This window comes from Cervus elaphus, chromosome 5, assembly GCF_910594005.1.
Source record: "Cervus elaphus chromosome 5, mCerEla1.1, whole genome shotgun sequence".
NCBI classification, from domain to species: Eukaryota; Metazoa; Chordata; class Mammalia; order Artiodactyla; family Cervidae; genus Cervus; species Cervus elaphus.
Window position 1 is genome coordinate 94,911,580 of NC_057819.1, and position 13,849 is coordinate 94,925,428.

At 44.0% G+C, this 13,849-nt stretch overlaps 1 protein-coding gene and 1 non-coding gene across 2 annotated transcripts in view; one reads left to right on the forward strand and one right to left on the reverse strand.

Annotated features, from left to right (window-relative positions):
- VPS53 (VPS53 subunit of GARP complex) overlaps window positions 1-13,849 on the forward strand; it is a 122,200-nt gene that overhangs the window by 84,131 nt on the left and 24,220 nt on the right. Inside the window, exons 16-17 of the mRNA XM_043903317.1 lie at window positions 4,612-4,694; window positions 5,902-5,980. Of these exons, the coding sequence (XP_043759252.1) occupies window positions 4,612-4,694; window positions 5,902-5,980 (162 nt within the window). The remainder of the gene's footprint in view (window positions 1-4,611; window positions 4,695-5,901; window positions 5,981-13,849) is intronic.
- TRNAC-GCA lies at window positions 6,411-6,482 on the reverse strand. Its single transcript has one exon. It is a non-coding gene; the product is annotated as a tRNA-Cys (tRNA).

The following is a 13,849-nucleotide window of genomic DNA, read 5'->3' on the forward strand; positions in this document are numbered from 1 at the left end:
CCATCATTGTAATGGTTACATAATAGTCCAATAAGGGGCTATACCATAAATCGTTTAACAGTATCCCCAACAATTGTTTATACTGTTTCCAGTTTTTGCTTTTATGAGTAGTCCTACAAAGAACATCTAAATATGGTTTGCATTATTTTTTTAGAGGAGATCCTTAGAAGTTCTAGACATATTAGGAGATCAGAGACCATTCTGATGACTCACGATAGATATAGCCAGTTTTTTGTTAGAGAAAATTATTTTTACTGATTGTACAAGTAAATACATTTTTGGCACCTATATTGTGCTCTCTCAATACCATTTTTCATCGAAGGGAACCAGTCATTCCTAAAGAAATGACTAATTCCAGGTCTGAGGAAATGTACAAGATGAACGTGGAACCTCAGATCATAGAAAAAGCAAGACTATGAGACTCATTTAAAAAGGACTCAGGATCGGTAGTGGGTTTTATGGTACAAAATGATATGTCCAGGTCCTAAGGCCTGGTACCTGTAAATGTGACCTAATTTGGGAATAGAGTCTTTGAAGATGTAATTAAGTCAGAATCTCAAATGAGATAGTCTTACATTTAGGGTGAGCCCTAAATCCAATGACCAGTGTCCTTAGAAAGGAGAAAGTGAAAAGTGAAAGTCGCTCAGTCATATCCGACTCTTTGTGACCCCATGGGCTATACAGTCCATGGAATTCTCCAGGCCAAAATACTAGAGTGGGTAGCCTTTCCCTTTTCCAGGGCATCTTCCCAACCCAGGGATCGACCCCAGGTCTCCTGCATTGCAGGAGAATTCTTTACCAGCTGAGCCATAAGGGAAGCCCAAGAATACTGGAGTGGGTAGCCTATCCCTTCTCCAGCAGATCTTCCCGACCTAGGGATCAAACCAGGGTCTCCTGCATTGCAAGCGAATTCTTTACCAACTGAGCTATGAGGGAAGCCCTTGAGAAAGGAGAGGGAGATTTAACACACTGAGACACAATGAAGATGCCCACATGAGGGAGGCAGAGACTGGAAGGATGCAACCAGGGAACACCAAAGTTTGCCAGCCACTACCAGGAGAGAGGACAAACATGGGGTAGTGCTACTTCATGGGGTAGTGCTACTTCAGAGCCCCCGGAAGGAACCAGCCCTGCCAGCCCCTTGACTTTGGGCTTTTGGCCTGCAGATTCTGTGACAGGATACCTTCCTATTTTAAGCTACCAAATTTGTAGTAATTTATTATGGCAGCCCCAGGAAGCTGATTACAGGAGCCAGCTCTGCTAGTCAAAGATGAGACATATAAGTATCACTGAGACTATTAGCTACAGTGGATTGAAGACATTAAATATGTTTAAATCCATTTGGTTACAATGATTTTTTTTTAATTCAGTTACCACATTGGAAGATACTAAGAAATCACTGGTATGAATTGAATATTGGCAAAAAGAGGGAAAGTTCTTATCCTGCTTTGCCTCTCTGACTTGTAGCTCAGGATAACCAAATCACTGACAATGGGTAGTGTATCTTTATAGAGGATTTTCAGCAAATAAATGAAGAAGAAAAGATAGAATTCGAATAGCACTCTTTTATACCTCCTTAATGGAATAATGGATCTGGCATTGACCATCAGTGGTTGCTGACTTTACAAAAAGAGAAAGGCAAACATCGGGTATCTCTTGATGGAAGTACACAGCATCATCATGAAGGAGTTTTCTTTCTGTCTTTCTTTTATTTTTAACTGTGCCATGCGGCTTGTGGGATCTTAGTTCCCTGACCATGGATTGAACCCAGGCCACAGCAGTAAAAGCTCCGAGTTCTAACCACTATACCACCAGGGAATTTCCATGAAGGGGTTTTCTTTAAAAAAAAAAAATCTGGGGCGTCCCTGGTGGTTCAGTGATAAAGAATCCGTCTGCCAATGCAGGAGACACAGGTTCAATCCCTGGTCCAGAAAGATCCCTCATGCCATGGAGCACCTAAGCCTGTGTGCTACAACTATTGAGCCTGTGCTCTAGAGCCCAGGAATGACAACTACTGAGCCCGCGTGCCCTAGAACCCGGGCTCCACAGCAGCAGAGGCCACTGTAATGAGAAGCCCGGGCACCACAGCTAGAGAAAAGCCTGTGCAGCAACAAAGACTCAGCACAGCCAGAAATAAATAATAAGTAAAATCTGTATCTGATCAAGCTACAGTTTACAGGAAATACAAGGCACAGAAGAACTTGCCAATTAGTACCTTGTGGATACAATCAGTAAAATCATACCATGAGAAAAGCTACAAGGCAAACAACCCAGTTTCCTTAAGAAAAAACACAGAAGGTTGCAGTTGGGGGGATGCAAGAAGAAATGAAGGGAGAAACCGAAGAGACTCAAGAATCCAAGCAATAAAGAATTGAAAAAAATGCTTAAAATACAGTGCCAATAATGTGTCAATATCAGTTCATTAATTGTAACACATTTACTCTTATCAGCTGCATAAGTGTGCCATTGATTCCTTCAAGAGCTCTTTATGAAGCACTTATCAGGCACCAGGCACTGTATTTGGTATTAATTCACAGTGGTGAACAGAGTAGACAGATTTCTTACCATGGAACTTAGGACTAATAGAAGAGCCAGATAATACAAGTAAGGCAAGATGTAACCCCAGTTTTGTGGGAAGTTCTAGGAAAGAAATGGATGTTGCAGTGCTAATAGAGATTGCCTACTGAGGTAGAGTAGTCAAGGAGGGTCTCCCAGAGGAGGTGATAATGAAGCCTGAGTGTTGGAAGGAGGTTGCCTGGAAGGGCTGGGCACTGGGGAGTGGCAAAACAAGGGAGCTGGCTTAGCAGGATGAGCAGGGAGAGGGAGAGGAAGCAGGAAGCGTAAAGGCCCTGAGAAGGAGAAGACCCTAGTGTGTTCCAGAACCTTAAGAGGTCACTATAATTAAAGCCGAGCAGGCAAGGGTAGGGAGAGCAAGATGCGGGCCAGAGAGCTAGAGAGGACCCAAATCATAATTAGAAGTTGGGATGGTAGGATTTTCTTGTCAACGTAATGGGAAAAGACAGCTGACGGGTTGAAGCCATTGTGAGCCTGTGCCATAATTTGTCTCCTCAGTGTCTTACAAACGTGCAGATTGTTTCTAGTTTTTCACTAATATAAACAACACTAGAGTGTGAGCTTTATGAGAAGAGGGTCTTATCTGTTTTTGTTCACAAACTACATCATGACAGAGCCTGGTACAGAATAGATTAGTTGCTCAGTCGTGTCTGACTCTTTGCAACCCCATGGACTGTAGCCCACAAGGCTCCTCTGTCCATGGAATTCTCCAGGCAAGAATACTGGAGTGTGTTGCCATCCCCTTCGCCAAGATGTCTTTCCAACCCAGGGATCGAACCTGCATCTCCTGCATTGCAGGCAGTTTCTTTACCGTCTGAGCCGTCAGGGAATCCTGGCACAGAATAGGCTGTCAGTAAATATCAGCTGAATTCATGACCACTGCAAAGAACTCCTGTACATCTCTGTACCTTGTTCTCATCAGTCATTGAAGTATCTTTCTAGATGCAAAATTGCTGGCCGAAAGGGAGTGTATATTTAAATGTTTGCTTTTTAAATAAATTGCCTTCCCAAAAAGTTACATTAATTTACCCACCCCTAAGAGATATTTTAAATTTAAGACAAAACATTCATTATTCTTAGAGTTTCTGTGATAAATGGGTTTGAGGCTGCTCAGTGAAGCGATTCCTGGGATGTTTTGAGATATTTACAGTTCCTGGTCAGTTGTATTTTTCTTCGAGACGGCTGGGAGCTCAGCCAGTTTCCCTCCCTCGGCTGTAGGCTGATGGAGGCAGAGACCGTGTTTCTTTTGTTTACCTCAGTATCCCCAACACTTTAATAAGGTGGGGGAATGGTCCATCCCAGCGCTCAGGGAAGACTTTTGATTTTATTGCCACCTACCCCTGGAGGCTTCCAATGTTAGTGGGTAAGCCTGCAATTCACAGGGCAGGGGGTAATCTAAAAATGGGGGTCTTTTTAAAACTAAATTTGATTAGGACTTCTCCGATGGTGCAGTGGATGAGTCTGCCTGCCAGTGCAGGAGACACGGATTCCATCCCTGATCTGGGAAGATTCCACATGTCGAGGGGCAGCTTGAGCCTGTGAGCCCCAACTACGGAAGCCCGTGTGCCTAGAGCCTGTGCTCTGCAACAGGAGAAGCCACGGCAATGAGAAGCCTGTGCACCGCAACAGAGTAGCCACTGCTCGCTGCAACTAGAGAGCGTCGGAGCAAAGCAACCAAGACCCAGCACAGCCAAAAATAAAAAAATAAAAATGAAATAAACAACTTTTAAAAACAAATTAATTAGTCAGTGTGTAGTGAGAACCAAATATAGCACAGGGCCAGAGAGCACAGGTTCTGGAGGATATTCAGTTCCCTCCCTCCCACTCACTGAGCTGGCTAGGCCATGCCTCCACATTCTCATCTATCAAGTGAGGATCATAATAGAGTCTTCTTCACAGGGCCATGAGAATTAAATGAGCCCACACGTGAAAAGTGCCCAGAATGGTACCCGAATCATCACACTCGGTAAGTGTAAAGTAGTCATACTATGGTGCTCCTTCCGATAACCATTAAGCATGTTTCTCTCTCTCTGTCAGCTGGAAGAGAAACTCAAGGAGAAGGTCGATGTGAGTCTGATTGAACGAATCAATCTGACTGGAGAAATGGACACATTCAGCACGTGCGTACTTGCAAGTCCCTGCTCGAGACTCTACCCTTACCCTGCCCAGAGCAGCGTGTCTCAGGCCATCAGCTTAGGTCACTGCAGAACCTGAGAGGTTCCCAGAGCCTTCTGTTGAATCAGGATTATCTTCTCCACAAGCCACTAAGGAGCCTGAGAAATTGGTGCAGCTGACCCACATCCTGCCTCCTCACATGCAGTCATTCTTAGCTTACAGGGGTTTTATTGCTACAGTATCTATAATAATGGCCTTCTCTGGTGACTTAGCAGTGAAAGAATCTGACTGCCAGTGCAGGAGACTTGGGTTCTGTCACTGGGTCAGGAAGATCCCCTGGAGAAGGAAGTGGCAACTCACTCCAGTATTCTTGCCTGGAAAATCCCATGGACAAAGGAGCCTAGCGGGCTACAGTCCATGGGGTCACAAAAGAGTTGGACACAATTTAGTGACTAAACAACAACAACAATCTAGAATAACAGGGAAGAACAACTTTCCCACCTCAGCCATCCCTGCAGGAAGGTCAGATCCAGGGCCTCCTGTCTGCCCCCCTCAATCCACAGAGGGCCAGCCCAACTCCAGTGTTTCGGGATATAAAGGGTGAGCGACCTGATTTTAGCCATGGAGGCGGGTGGAGGAGTGGGCAGGGCACAGATGTATTTGGGGTGGGAGGGTGTCTGTCCAAGGAGTTCAGATGAAAGCCTTTGGAATCAGTTCTTGCCCTGGTGCCACCTGGCAGGGTTTTGTCATGGCCTTTAAGTGAGATTGAGGAAGGACAAGCTTCAGCTTTCTCATCGGCCACTTAATGAGGAAAAATCCAGATTCTCTTCTTAGGTCATTTCCTCTCTTTCTCTCAACCTTTTTTTCCCTCCAAGGTCTGATTTAAACATTTTAGGAAAGCGTGTACTTTGGGAGGCGTGAAGAGGGATTCTGGGCATAGCAGCGGGGGAGATGAGCCACAGGATCTTGTGTCCTGACCAAGTGGGGACACACCCGAGCGAGACCAGACACACAGCTAGAAGGAGGGTGGAGCCAAGATGCTCCTCTTTGTCATTCATTCCTTTTTGAAATAAAGAAACTCGAGTTTTTCGGATGAAATGGTGAAGCTAGGTTTTGCACAGGTGCCTAAAACCCTGGCAAGGGGCTGTGTCGGTGGGTCATTCACAAGTCACTTCTGTAAGCCATGACCACAGTGGTGTGTTTGACTTGCAGTGTCATCTCCAGCAGCATTCAGCTGTTGGTCCAGGACCTGGATGCTGCCTGCGACCCTGCCCTTACGGCCATGAGCAAGGTAAGCTTTCAAGAAGTGCTGCCCCCGAAGGTCCAAGAGTGAGCGCAGGTGGTCTCTCCCAGTCCTCACCTGTAGCTCCTGCGGGCTCTCCGGTGCTTAAAGCGCCAATCAGGAGGAGAACGGAGCCCTCCAGGAGTTTCTGCAGATGCTCAATTGATCTCGCACCTGAAGTCAGTTGTTTGTCCTTTGAGAGTGAAACGGGGAGCAGGTATGTTTCCTGAGTCTGAAGGAGAGGTTGCCTTTGGTCAGCATCTGACATGTGCGGAAAACCCTTCGTGTGGCCTCCCCAGAATGGGTGAAAGTGAAAGGTTGCTCAGTCGTGTCTGACTCTTTTGGACCCCATGGACTGTAGCCCACCAGGCTCCTATGTCCTTGGAATTCTCCAGGCAAGAATCCTAGAGTGGGTAACCATTCCCTTCCTCAAGGCATCTTCCCCACCCAGGGATTGAACCTGGGTCTCCTGCATTGCAGGCAGATTCTTTACCAGCTGAGCCACCGGGGAAGCCCTGGTGGTGGTGTGCTTAAGGCAGTCACTTCTAACTCATCTTCATTCCTGCCACTCAGTGGTTTTTCCAACTCTTTCTGAATTCTGGTGACTGGGCAGGGTTATTTGATCAGGTTGCAGACCCTGGTTTTCTTTTCTTTTTTAAGATATTTATTTATTTCTCTGCAGCGGGCCTCATTTGCAGCAGGCAGGATCTTTAGTTGCAGCATGGGGGATCTAGTTCCCTGACCAAGGATCAAATCTGGGCCCCCTGCATTGGGAGTGCAGGCTCATAGCCACTGGACCACCAGGGAAGTCCCACCTCTGGTTTTCTAATATCATGGTGGCCCCGTCCGTCCACCCTCAGTCCCCAGGCCTCTTCCTTGGCATTTCCCATGCGTGTCCTCATGTTGCTCTTTGGCTTTTAGGTGCCTGTGTCTTTTCTTCCTAATGTAAATACCTCGAGTGCATGGACCACAGAGAATAGAGAAGACTCTCATATTTGTTGATTGATTAAGTTGGAAATAAGCAATTCTTCATTGATTTTTTCCCCCCTTAACATTTATTTATTTGGCTGCACCAGGTCTTAGTTGTGTCATATGGGATCTAGTTCCCTGCCCAGGGATCAAACCCAGGCCCTCTGCATTAGGAGGTCGGAGTCTTAAAGGCTGGACCACCAGGAAAGTCCCTTCATTGATTTCTAAGCCAAATAACACAAAGCCGTCCACTCTTTGAGCCTTCTAGAGCAGTGGTTGGCAAACTACAACTGGTGAGCCACATCTGGCTCACCGCCAGATAAAGTTTTATTGGCACACAGCCACACTCATTCATTTGTATGTTATCTGTGGCTGCTTTTCTGCTACGACAGCAGAATTAAGTAATTGCAGCTGAGACCAGATGGCTGGCAAAGCCTAAAATATTAACAGTCTGGCCCTTTACAGAAAAAAGTTGCCAGTGCCTATTCTAGAGTCATAGACTTTTGTAGCATTCTTACAAATTCTGCAGAAAGAACTTCTCAGGGGCCTACTGGCCAGTAGCAAGAGTACAGTGGAAGGAACACTGGCTTTGGAGTCAGACAAACCTAACTCTTCTCATTTTTCCTCTGGGTGTGTTGAGCAAATAACAACCTCTCTGGGCGCAGGTTACTTCATCGGTATGTGAAACGGGGGGCTCTGCCTCCCAGAGCGTTGAGAGGATGGAGACTGGCCTGGTGCCAGCAAGTGTTAGCCTTCTTTCCCTCTGATCAGGAGGAGCGGCTGTGTGACAAGGTTGTGTAAGCCAGACATTCAGTCTGAATTTGCTTTTGTAGTAGGTTGTAAATATTTAACAAAAAAAGCGGTTAATACCCAAACTTAAGCTTCGGGATTTTTTTTTTTTATGACGCTCAGTGGGGAGTCCTGAGTAGCCCATGTCACAGAGTTTCCTTTCAAAAGGCTGATCCTTTCACCAATCAGAGGTGAATGTGTATTTCCAGCATCTGAGTGTTTACAAGCAGAAGACTCGGAGCAGGCAAACTGAGGCTCACTCATTTTCTTAGAGAGATGTGACTCTGAAGATTGATTCTGCAGGCTCTGATTATCCCCTCACTGCTGGTGAACGTTCCCGACATCCTAAGCATGATCTGCTCCAGCTGCCTCCTCTCCTGCCCTGCCACACACTTTAGGTCGGAAGGCAGCTGGGGAAAGAATTTCTACATTTACCAAAGGAAGAGTGAATTTTTTTTTTCTTTCTAGTAAAATAGCAGTTGGAGGGGCTTTAACACTCCAGGTGTTGCTTATGTGAACTGTCATTTCATTAGGTGGGTTTCCTTCAAACTGCCCCCACCACCCATCTCTCCCCCAGACCCACACCAGCAAACACTAACAGAGACCATACCTCCAGAATCTTTTGTTTATATCACAGGAAAACCACAGACATGGGAATGCAGCAGCTGGGAGGCCATTCCTCTGTGTCTGAATCTTCTGGAGTTCTAGCAAAATGAAATCCATGTGATGAAAATGACCAGATATAAACAAGCCAAGTGGTCACAAACTGATTCAACAAATACCCTGTGATTCATGCCTGCATTCTGTTCTGTGTAGTTTCTTCTAGGATTTTTAAAAAACTTTTGTGATAATGTTTATTCTTGTCTGTGATTCCATCATTTTTGCTGCTAGTTGAATAGTTCGATTCAGACTCTCCCCAGAGCAAGGCTGGGAAGGTTGTGAACCTTATTCCGAGGTGCTTGTTGTTGCTGTCGTGGTTCAGTCACTCAGTCGTATCCAACTCTGCGATGCCATGGACTGCAGCACGCCAGGCTTCCCTGTCCTTCACCATTCTCCCGGAGTTTGCTCAGACTTGTGTCCACTGAATTGGTGATGCCATCAGTTGACCATGAGTATAGGGGTTTGTTTCTGGACTCTCGGTTCTATTCTGTTGATCTATGTGTCTGTTCTCACGCTAGGGTCACACTGTTGTGATGATTGTAGAGTTCTAGTAAGTCCTGAAATCAGGAAGTATGAGTCTTCCAACTTAGTTCTTTATCAATTTTGTTTTGGCTATTTTGAGTGTCTTGCGGGTTCACCGTTCTTTGTCTCATCCAGAGTATCTTTCTCCCTCAAGACACCATGGCACTTATATTAAGTCTCTACTTTGCTGTACAATTATTTTTTCTATCTCTGTCTCCCCTGTTAAGCTGTGAACAACTTGAGTGCTGTCTTAATCATTTTTTTATCTCCCTGACACAGCACAGTACTTGCTTAACAGTAGTACTCCTGGAATGACTTTGAAGGTAAAGAAAGCAGAAAGAACAGAACAAAAGTTTATAGACGCTCACTTCACCAAAGAATGGTGACCAGATGAGACAGAGGTGGTAACTCTATTGACCAGATTGAGCTGGGTAGAGCTGGCAGACAGTAGGAGACTTGGGCATCTTTATTGGAAATGGCAGGATCATAGAAGCCTTGAAGCCTTCAGGCACATCCAGGTGTTGTTGAGGATGAGGTGATGATCCTCAGTGGTACTTAATAACCAGGATTCTTACTTCACCAAGTAGCATCCTGGAGCAGATTGAAGTTGGAAATAGGAAATGCACGCATCTAGCTGTTTACTCCCCAGCTGTGGGCAAGAACCCTGCTGCTGGTGAAGGAGAGAACACCACAGAGGGGCAAATTTGGTAGAAAATCCACAGAAACGGCTTTAAACAGGCCAAACCCACAAGGAGGAAGCATAATACAAGCAAACTTTAGTGGTTTCTCTGAAACTGTATAACCTTGAGATAGTGTTATTGATAAGTTATGTCAAAATTACCCTTCAGACCGCTTTCCCCTCCCATATTGCATTATTTTCTCAGATGAGCTCCGTGAGATGATTAGTAAGTTGCTATTTACGGAGCGCTTTACCGGGAATCAGCACCCAAAGGCATTATTGCGTTTGATTCTGACAAATATATAAGGTTCCTGTGTTAGTTCCTTCTCAGTTTCAGAGATAAGGGAGTGGAAACTCATCAGATCTCTTAGTTAAAATGCAACAGAGCCAGGATTCAGACTCAGATCTCTCCTCTGTGCAGTAACACACCACACGTACAGGATAAGTTAGTCTTTTGGCACATGTTGAAACTGAGGCAAACATCAGCCTAAGTAATTTGCCTAAAAACAGAATGATGACAGTGTGTGCTCGGTACTGGTGGGTTCACATGAGCGTGTTTCCATGCTCACTCCGCTGTGAGCTCCTCAAGCATTCAGAAGCATCCTGTTAGATACTGCTCTTCAGCTTTTCTCAGTCAGACACCAGACTTTCCTACAGGGAAGAAAACAGGCTGAGCAGCCAACCCAAGTATTGCAGCCTGCTCTGCACGTTTCTCCAGAAAACTAATGAATTATCATTCTGGCATGTGTGTTACTTAGTTTTATTTTTCATAATATGTCCAAGGCCATAGAGCTTTATAAAGTAACGCCAAAAATAAAACTGAATCTCCTGATTCTTGAGAAGGAAGTTGTTTGGAGTGCTTTGGTGGAAACCATGTGAAGAGTTCTGTCCTTTAAATGTAATTTCTGTGAATTCTTAAGAATTCATATGTAGGGGTGGGGGAAAAAAAAGAATTCATATTTCTCTGCCAGATGCTGATGTTCAGTGTAATTTCTTTGCCTGTTCAGTCACAGAAAGTGGTACTCAGTCATGGAATGTATTGTAGCTTTTAACCCCTAATATGTACATGTTGTGTAACAGAAAGGGCAACAATAAGATTGCAGTCCTACAAAATGAATATGGCAGAAAAGGGTCAGTGAGCACAATCTTATTTCCTTTTGTTGTCCAGAATAATTGTAATTCTTGAGCCTTCTAGAAACTGGAAGCTAAAGAAAGCAATTCAAGTTTCCTTAAAAAAAAAAAAAAAAGAAGAAGAAGAAGAATTAGTATGCCTGAGTATGGCCTTACAAGTAGGATTTTTTTTTTTTTTTTTTTAATCTGTGGCTTCCTTAAAAGGAACCATTGGTCCCATGGTCCTTCTCACTCTGTCCTTTTTCCTAGGGCTACTCACATCCCTAGGTTGAAAGAATCTAAGTCTCTGTCCAGAATCAAACAGATTTAGCTTTTAACATATTAATGGTAGTTTTTTTTGGGGGGGGGGCGGGGAACCAGAAAGAAGAAACTAAACAAATTAAATTTCCTTACAGTCTGGCAAGTAATTTCTATTAGATTTCAAGATCGTGAACATGTACTCATTTAGGAGACTGCCTTACTATTCCCCAGAGACATTTCAAAATAGCCAGAACAATCCTCAAATCTGTTCTCATTTCCCTCAGTTATTAAAATGTAGATCTGTTTCAGGAGGCTCACAGGACTCCATGGTTAAGAAATCCTCATTTCCATCTACCATCTATAATCAAGGCACATCTTTCTTCATAAAAGATTTTTTTTTTATTATGACCAAAGCAAATTACCTTCATTATGGAAAGTTACAGATTTTTAAAAAGAAGAAAATTTAAACCACCCATAATTCTAATTAACAAACATATTTCAGTCTTTCTTTTTATGCCTATATTTTCTTTATTTATCTTCATTTTGGGCTGTGCTGGGTCTTCGTTGCTATGAGGTTTTTCTTTATTTACGGTGTGAGGGCTTTTCATTGTGGTGGCTTCTCTTGTTGTGGAGCACAGGCTCTAGGGCAGTAATTCAGTTTATGGGCTCAGTAGTTGAGGTTCCTGAGCTCTAGAGCACAGGTTCAATAGTTGGGATGCGTGGGCTTAGTTGCTCTGTGGCATGTAGGATCTTGCCAGACCAGGGATCAAACCCATGTCTCCTGCATTGGCAAGTGGATTCTTTACCACTGAGCCACCAGGAAAACCCTATGCATTTTTTTTTAAATAAACAAGCTTATGCTTTACATAGTGTATAACCTCTTTTTCTCATTTTGCAGGTTTTAATAGTTTTCTGGGCCATATGATCTGAATCTGTGGTATTTTTAGTGATTGCATAGTACTCCATAGTACAGAGTATTTACTGTTAAAATTGTAGCAGTAGTTAACATTTACCATGGAAGTAATACATGCCAGGCACTGTGTAAGAGCATCCCATACACTGTCTTTCTTTAACTGTATAGATTATAGAGGTTATCATCATCCCAGTTTTATGGCTGAGAAAACTGAGGCTCAGAGAGTTTGGTCCCTTGCCCAAGCCATGCATTTAGCTGGTTGCACAAACAATGTTAGGACTCATGACTGGCAGCTCTAGATTGCCTCGTCTTAAGTACTGTCATCTGTTGCCCCTGACATGTATGTAATCATTTCACTTTTGATGGATGTTAGGCTATTTCCGATTTTTCACATTTATAAATAGTCCAGCAATGGACAACTTTGTGTGGGTGTGTGTTTTCTGAGCATTCATAATTATTATCTTCAGATTAGTTGCCATAAAGGAATTGCAGAGATCTAAAACTATGTAAAATGCCAAAATTTTTTGATAGATATTTTTAAATCACCTTTAAGAAAGCTTATACAAATTCACCTTCCCATTGGCCCAGCAGTGAATTAAAAAAAAACAACAACAACAACTATATCTTCGTAAGCCTTTATTGCTCCATTTTCTATCCTGGATCTTACTGGTTTTCCTCCCAGAGTTAAGGAATGTGTGTCCCTGAGTGAGAAGAGTCATCCTTTCCTCTTCTTCTGCACCACCATCAACACCACCACATCCTCTACTTTGGACAGGCTCATCTGTACACAGATTTTGCTTGCCCCAAATTTCCTTAGTTAATTTCAAATTCATTTCAGGTGGTAACACTTATTTTGGAAAGCAGCATGATTAAGTGGAAAAAAACATGGACTTTGGAGTCAGTCAGACCAATGTCTAGATCTCATCCCTGCAGACTTATCAGTTCATTAGGCTAGTCCCTGACTGTCCTCACATCAGTCTTATCATCCATGAAGCAGGAGTAAGAATACCTCCTTCACTGCATAATTGTCATAAGCAGTAGGTTCACGGGAAAATGTCGATCATGGTGCTTAGTACCTAGTAGGTGCTCGGTAGAATGTTCCTGCTTCTTTTTTATTCCCCACACAGTACTTAGTTGAGTGCTATACTTGGGGAAGGTGCCTAAAAACAGCACACGCTTGTTGTGTGAGTAAAAGTAGTCCAGACATACATGAGGTGTGAGCGTGTGCTTGTGCGCGTGCCTGGGGCCAGCATCCCAGCAGCCTTGCCCGTAACACTAGACTCTGATCGCCTGCAATGTTCCCAGATTCCACAGGTCTGAGTCTGCTTTGTATAGCTTTAATTCTGAGATCAAGATGAATATGTGAGAATCTGAATTCTCGGTTGAGCCTCTGTGCAAGTTTCACATAGCCATGAAGAAACACACATGCCATAGTCAACTAATGTGGAGCCCCGTCCTCTGATCAGTGGGTGAGTCAGAGGTCTCTACTGCTGTGGGCATCTCCCCAGCCTTCCCTGTGAGGGGCTACCACACTGTCCTTCCATAGGCACCAAAATACCACAGAAGCTGGCAATGCCCTGAGCCCCACAACCTCCCCCTGAGGCTAAGTGTGAGGTCCCTGGGACTCTAGTATTGTACATAGATCGTTTCCTTGCTTGCTGTTTCTATCAACCCTACATCTTAGTTACTGCTTCTTTTGCAAACTTGTTCTTGTTCAAATAGCACCAATAGTATTCAACCCCACCCCACCTTCTACACAAAAAGCACAGAAGAAAAATCTTGAAGTATGGAGTTCTGTGAAGTATGAGGTTCTAAAGGTCAGATGCAAAGTTCACCTGGAAAAGTTGGAGTCTTATTTCCACTAATGGCTTTTCAGGATGTTTGTTCTTCCAGTGCAAGCTACTGTTTTATGTCCCTTGATCACTGTGTATTTCATTAGCTTCTCCATGAGAAACTGGGCTCCCCTTGAACTAAA